The following is a 7,922-nucleotide window of genomic DNA, read 5'->3' as shown; positions in this document are numbered from 1 at the left end:
ATCATCTGTCATCTTCACGTGGCAACAGCCACTGCCAGACACAGCACCTTCTTCATCTGGAACTTGATCGTGGACTTCACTTCATCAACTTTGGCCACCATGTTCTCATTGTGGGTCAGCAAGAAGGGAACTTGCCAGCCTTGTTCAGGCCTGGGCCCAGGATTCGGGGGATCTGCTTGATCAGAGACTCTGAAGCCAAAAAGGCATCATATTTCTTGGCCAGCTTCTTGACCAGTTTCTTATTCTTGTTGAGTTTTTTCAGCGCCTCGATGTCCATGTGGGGGATATCCACAGCCTTGGCCTCATCACAATGCTGCTGGTCCCCCAAGACACACACGGAGAACTTGGGGCGGGGAGTGGACTTAAGCCTGACGGTGCCCGAGAAGCGTTTGTCCTTCTGAGGGTCATAGTTCTTCAGGCTGATCTGAAGCTCCACCGTCTCCAAAAACTTTCTGCGCTTGCGCTGATTCCCGTGCAGGACTTCCCGCACCGCCTCGTAGAGGGTGTCGCGGGAGACTTTGCTGCTCATAATTCCCTACGCCGCGATAACCGGAAAAGAGCAGAAGTCACTTTTGAGATTACCATGTAAGTTAGGAGAACACAAGCATAATACAGCAGTCTTGTTAAGTTGAGCAGAAGAAGATTAAAGTTTAGGGAAGCAGAAGCAGCTATTTGTGGAACAGAGTACAAGAGAGGCAGGAGATACAGAAAAAGAGCTCTGGAAACCAATATAGGTTCCCCTTAAATGTTGCTAAATACTAAGCTATGACTGTATATAGGGAAACTCCACAAGGTCAGCCAAAGAAAAACTTCCAGAGTTTCAAACTGTATAGCTCATAGAGGGCTTGGGGAAATCCTAGCTCTGACCAGATCAAAGAGACCTGTTTAAAGACCCAGGACGTTAGAATAGAGCTCAGAAGTGCTAATATAGCCTAAAGGTTGAATCCACCCTAAAAATACATAAATAAGCTCCAAAAGGATCAAGAAAATCTCCAACTTAACTGCTCTCCAAGACAAACCTCAACATTCTTTAAAGCAAAAGAATAAAAATCAGACACTCAATACGTAATACAATGTCCATTCTCCAATCTTAAATCACTAGACATGTGATATGCCCCAGCAATTCAACTCCTAGGTATTTATTTACTGAAATATAAAGCTAATTGGAGAGTAAAACGAGACTGGAATCTGAAAAAGCAGACTAGGTTCACAATTTCACTTATTACTGTTTATATGTCTCTATTTGTGCATTTAATGTAATTTTTTTAAAGATAACACTCCCTTTACAGTTGTCACAAAATATTGGATAAATTTCCTGTGCTGTTCAATATATCCTTGTAGTCTATCTTACACTCAATGGTTTCTATCTGCTACTCTCTCATGCCTATATTGCCCCTCTCCTCACAGGTAACCAGTCGTTTGTTCTCTGTATCTGTGAGTCTATTTCTTTTTTGTTATGTTCATTAGTTTGTTATATTTTTAAGATTTCACATAGAAGTGATATACAGTATCTGTCTTTCTTTTTCTTTCTCTGTCTGGTTTATTTCACTTAGCACAATGCCCTCTAAGCCCATGCCCTCTAAATCAGTGATCTCTGCATGGAGATCAAACCAGTCAATCCTAAAGGAAATGAATCCTGAATATTCACTGGAAGGACTGAAGCTGAAGCTCCAATTCTTTGGCTACCTGATGTGAAGAGCCGATTCATTAGAAAAGACCCTGATGCCGGGAAAGACTGAAGGCAGAAGGAGAAGGGGACAACAGAGGATGAGATGGCTGGATAGCATCACCAACTCAATGGACATGAGTTTTGGCAAACTCTGGGAAGCCTGGCATGCTGCAGTCCATAGGGTCAGAGAGTCAAACATGACTGAGAGACTGAACAACAACCTGTTCTAAGATAGAGCATGGATCCCCTGGTAGTTCCGTGGTAAAGAATCTGCCTGCAATGCATGAGACATAGTTCGATCCCTGGGTCAGGAAGTTCCCTGGAGAAGGAGATAGCAACCCACTCCTGTATTCTTGCCTGGGAAATCCCATGGACAGAGGAATCTGGGAGGTTGTAGTCCACAGGGTCATAAAAGAGTGAGACATGACTTAGTGACTAAACAACAACAAAGATGGAGTATATGAGAAAAGATAGGCAGTCTGAGAGTTAAGATGCTGTCACATAATTTGACGATGCTGAGATACTCTAGAAAAACTCATATGATAAACTCCTAAGATTCAGAAAAGAGAAGCAAGAGACAATAGTATTTCTAATTGAGAAGATGACTGACTACTGGCCTCAACTATACTGCCTCTAATCTTTAAGACTACTATAAACCACTCCAGATCTTTCATTCATTTTTTTTTTTATTAAATTCCTGACTCACCAAATAAATCCAAGAGTAACAGAAGACTAGATGGAAAGAGGGTTGAGGCAATGTAGTACTGGTGATTAAATACACAGATTCTGAAGTTACAACATTTAGGTCTGATCCTGAGTGTGTCATTTACTAGTGTGTGACTCTCAATGGGTTACTTGGCCTCTCTGCTGCAAGTAACTGTCCGTAACTACCTCATCAGGTTGCGACAGGGATTAAATGAGTTTGAAAAGTGCTTAAAACAGTGTCTTGAACTGCATAAGTGTTTACAATGGCACAGATGATAATAATACACTCATTAAAACTAAATTTTTTCATTTAAAAATTTTATACAATTTTTAAAGGTTACTTTCCATTTATAGTTATTACAAAATATTGGCTGTATTCCCTATGTTGTGCAATACCTCCCTGAGCTTATCTTACATCCTATAAAAACTATTTTTTTTTAACTCTCCTCAAATCAAATTTTAAAAACCTAAGCCATACAATCCTGCAAAGAACTGAAGAAGAAAATATTTTTATTCCCATTTTATAAACAGGTTCTACTAGAAAAACTAAGAAACTTACTAGACTAAAAAATCCAACTAGAAAGTAGTCTAGCACACAAATATTGGATTGGCCAAAAAGTTTGTTTGGGCTTTACGTCACATATTTTGGCCAGCCTAATATATAACAGACTGACTAATTTGCTCTGCAAAACTGTTCCTATATAAGAGATTTTATTTCATTTTCTAAAGCAGTTACTAGAAGTTAGACTCTAAAAAAAGTATACTATCAACTCAAAAGCAAAAAATGTACAACATACAGTATTCTTGCCTGCGAAATCCCATGGACAGAGGAGCCTGCCAGGCTACAGTCTATGGGATCACAAAGAGTCAGACACGACTGAGCAACCAACACAGGAAAAGCGTACAAATAATAGCAGTTGTCCATATTACTTTTTCCATCTATTAGGTGCTTATCTAAACATTTAATATGCATGATCTCATTTAATCCTTAAAATAATTACAACTGCTATTTCATTCTACAGATGAGGAAACTGAGGTTTTAGAGGGATTAACTTGATAGAAGTCATACAGCTGAAAAACAGCAGAACTGACATTTAATTCCAAGTCTATCTGATATCAAAGGCTATATCCCCTTTCATTACTATTCATGCTGCTCTAAGGCAATACATACTTTACTGAGGCTCACATACTAAAAAATCTTCAATACAATGAAGATCATCCAAGTCAAAAAATAATAATAATAATGCTCTTTACTTCTCTAGCTTAACATATGCAGTTAAACAGCAAAATTCATGCATTGTTGGGATACTACTTAGTATTACAAGGTAAGAAACTTTTAAAAACCTCTGGAAAACAAAAAATGAATCTCAAAATACTATTTCAAAACACTGGAAATATATGTAAATCATGTTGGTAAAATGAAGTAAACTGTATCTTTCACTGTTTCCAGAGATGTCATTTACCTCCCCTGCCCATCTAGAAGAGAATAATCATCATCATCATCACCTATAAGGTGACCCTGTTTATTGCTTTTTATTTACAGGACTGTGTCTAAATTGAGAATTAAAATGGATTACATTTCCTCTTATAAGATTGCTCTTACCTATTTATTTTTGAAATCTTTGTGCTTTTTAGCAATTTATATGACTCCTTCATATAAAAAATAGTAAGCCTTGGTCCTATCGACTGCATAACTTTCCCCCAGTGCTACTTTTAATGTTTGTCAGTTTTACCACTGTTAATTTTCAGAAATTTAAACTTACATATAATGAAATCTATTTTCTCTTTCACTTCTTATATAACCAATAATATCTGTCTTCCACCGTCTAGAAATATGATAAATAATTCATTTATATTTTCATCCAGTTTTAATCGCTTGTTTTTTTAAAAAGGTATCATACATGAAATTATGTTATCTTATTTCTAAAGTTCTTTTGATAAAATGTTCTTATTTCAAAAGGCAAACAACAACAAAAACAATATAAAACATACTGAACAACATAGATTAAAGATCAAAAGTTCAAGTTCCCTCAATTCTTTCGGGGCACGTACTTAGTCTATGCATATACTAAAACATACAGAACAAAGTACCTATAGCTTACTGACATTTTACCTCTTCTCTTCATAATCTGTTAGCTCATACACCCCCAATAGAGACTAAAGAATGCTAAAACTAGAGTATATTAACAGTAATTCTGAATGTCCAATAAGGGAGATAGTATTGGGTTGGCCAAAAAGTTCATTTGGGTTTTCCCATAAAACATTATGGACTATATTAATCCAACATTTCCAGACTTACTATAGAATTTTTTTATTCAAGTGACAGCAGTTTGAAGACCTAGTAATTTCTGAAACAGTGTTTTTGGAAATGCTGGCCCAGCACTTCAGACAACCCTAAACTGCAACATTTTGTGAATACAAAGTACACAAATATTTAAAAAATAAAAGATAATGAACTTACTTGGGATACACTGGTTCATAAAGGTACTTGTCCCCTCTTGTAGATGTTATGTGAAAAAACAAGATGTAGCCATTTGCCGTCTGAAAGATAAATTTTAATTACCATGAATTAAAGGGTAAAGCTATGATTGTAACCTTAATTTTAATTTTATTTAAAGTATTTATTTCAAAGTATTTCTTTCTTTGAAAATATTTTACTCTTAAGAATACTCTTTTGAAGACCTACAGCTAAATTATGCAAGAAAATGAATGACTTTGTTTCAGTATAATCTATCTTGTTCATAAAGTAACTCATGAAAGAAATTCATAGGTTTCAAAATATTCCATAGGTAATTGAAATTAATAATTTATAATATGCTGTAGACATTAGTATTCTAAAATAACTATTATTCAGGTAATAGATGGTTATTTTGCAAAATATACAGACTGTTCTGAACTCTGGAATAATATGGTAAAATTTTTCTGAGTTTTTAGAGCAATGACATCACCAAATGGTAATAGTATGATGAAATTCAACATACTTTATACATTTCAAAATCAATAAATTAGCCTGATTTACTACAAAATATACTCTAGAGAAAAAAGAAAAATAGAGAACCTTCAATTTCAAAAGTTTGAACATCAACTAATTTTTCTAAGTTAACAAAATGCTTCAAACTGTATTAAGTAGGTCAGAAAGAAAAATACAGTATCACTTATATATGGAACCTAAAATATGACACAAATGAAACTTATTTACAGGACAGAAACAGACTAACAGACACAGAAAACAGACATGGTTTCCAGGGTTGGGGATGGACAGACTGGGAGTTTAGGATGAGGCAGATACAAATTGTTATATAAGGAATGGACAAATAACAAGGTCCTATTGCACAGGGATCTACATTCAATATTCAATGTCTTGTGATAAACTATAATGGAAAAGAATATTAAAAAGACCATGTGTGTGTATATGTATGTATAACTGAATCACTATGCTGCAGAGCAATTAACACAGCACTGCAAATCAACTACACTTCAATTAAAAAATTATAAATTGTACTAAAACAAAGTGTCATGTGATCATGGCAGATATCTACTTGTGAAGCTCAACCAACCATTTTACATTTATATAAATATATTAAAAAAAACTATAGCTTTTTCTAAACAAGTACTTTCAGACATAACAGAATCAAATGGCAATGTTTTACTCAAACTACTTTATATTCATAGTGAATTCCTGGCATTTTAGTGGCAGGACAGCTTTACCAAAAATAGAAATAAAAAAAAAAATAAAAATTTTTTAAAATTATTCAAGGTTTCAAATTTCTTTCCAGTACAGGTTTTCTGTTTTTCATATAAAGGAATGCAAGAGGAAACACTAAATTTCTTCAGCAAAGCCAGGTGATCTGTTTTTAAGCTAAAAACTTTAATATTTCATAATGTTTTCCAAAACTCTAGTTCAACATATTGGGATACCAAATAAAAAAGGCTAAAATCCTCCAGATAAGATAGTCATTCTAATTCCTCATGTGCAATTTTATATTATTCTAATGTGAAAACTATGAGATCAAAAAGAAAATGGATGCAAATAAAAACCATACTGAAAGTTTCACAGACATCACGACCCCTATATAGATTTACTGACTGTTTAAAATGTGTAAACTCTACTACTACATGGGCTAGAAAAATAACATACATAGTTTGTCTGGAATATCAGTCACTCAAAGTCAAAAGTTTAACATTTCAGAATATCAAATGCTAATAATATACTGAGAGTTTTAACAACCGCTTAGAAGACTATAATGCCAGGGAAACTATAGCATCACTTTGCCCCAGCATTTAGAAACCTTACATAGACAGTATACTAGATGAAGTTACAAATATGGCTTGATTTACTATTTTGGTATTCTGTATCAATCATCTCTACAAAGTAAAATTGGTTTTGCATGTATATTAAATGTTATATATTTCCAGATATTAATGATATTCATCAGTGATAATTTCATAAACATGCCTGCCTTTGAACAACAAAAGTTTTGGTGGTAAACAATTGTTCTTAAAAAAGAGCATCTTTGTGTATCTATACCAAAACTGTTATTATTATGTAGTGAGACCGTAGTTAGGACGGTCCTTCTCTTCCTATCCCCAAATACTGCAAATTTAAGTATACAACTCAATAAGTATATTGCTCAATCAACAATTTCAAAACTTTCTTCTAGTATATATAATAAACGTAAGTACACACTCTAAGACCAGCTTTTCCAAAAAGTTAATGAAAAGACAAAATAAAGAACTTCAAAGTTCTCTTTCCTGTTATCATTCCTAATCTTCCTGTTATCATTCCTAATCTTAAAATATTTTTTTCTTTCTCCAAGGCATATTACTGGATTATATGGCTTTAACTACAGAGGTCCAGGAAGCAACAGTTAGAACTGGACATGGAACAACAGACTGGTTCCACATTGGGAAAGGAATACGTCAAGGCTGTATATTGTCACCCTGCTTATTTAACTTCTATGTAGAATACATCATGAGAAACGCTGGGCTGGATGAAGCACAAGCTGGAATCAAGACTGCTGGGAGAAATATCAATAACCCCAGATACACAGATGACACAACTTTTTTAAATTTTTTAAAATCAATTTTTAAATTTTAATTGGAGGCTAATTTCTTTATAATATTGTAGTGGTTTTTGCCATACATTGACATGAAATCAGCCACGGTGTACATGTGTTCCCTATTCTGAACCCCCCTCCCACGTTCCTCCCCATCCCTCTGGGTCATTCCAGTGCACCAGCCCTGAGCACCCTGTCTCATGCATCGAACCTGGACTGGCAATCTATTTCACATATGATAATATACATGTTTCAATGCTATTCTCTCAAATCATCCCACCCTCGCCTCCTCCCACAGAGTCCAAAAATCTGTTCTTTACATCTGTGTCTCTTTTGCTGTCTCGCATATAGGGTCATCGTTACCATCTTTCTAAACTCCATATATATGCATCAATATACTGTATTGGTGTTTTTCTTTCTGACTTACTTCATTCTGTATAATAGGCTCCAGTTTCATCCACCTCATTAGAACTGATTCAAATGCACTCTTT

The 7,922-nt window shown here is 34.9% G+C and overlaps 1 protein-coding gene and 1 pseudogene across 2 annotated transcripts in view; both read right to left on the bottom strand.

The window, feature by feature from the left end:
• The window catches only part of RIC1 (RAB6A GEF complex partner 1), a 145,067-nt gene that overhangs the window by 77,748 nt on the left and 59,397 nt on the right, over positions 1-7,922 (bottom strand). Inside the window, exon 3 of the mRNA XM_010833826.1 lies at positions 4,836-4,915. Coding sequence (XP_010832128.1) covers positions 4,836-4,915 — 80 coding nt within the window. The remainder of the gene's footprint in view (positions 1-4,835; positions 4,916-7,922) is intronic.
• On the bottom strand, positions 7-564 carry LOC104984181 (annotated as a pseudogene). Its single transcript, XR_824716.1, has one exon. The product of XR_824716.1 is annotated as a 60S ribosomal protein L10a pseudogene (transcript).

The sequence above is a fragment of the Bison bison genome, unplaced genomic scaffold (assembly GCF_000754665.1).
Source record: "Bison bison bison isolate TAMUID 2011002044 unplaced genomic scaffold, Bison_UMD1.0 scf7180017863936, whole genome shotgun sequence".
NCBI classification, from domain to species: Eukaryota; Metazoa; Chordata; class Mammalia; order Artiodactyla; family Bovidae; genus Bison; species Bison bison.
Note: the sequence above shows the minus strand (reverse complement) of the source record. Positions and strands in the feature narration are given on the sequence as shown.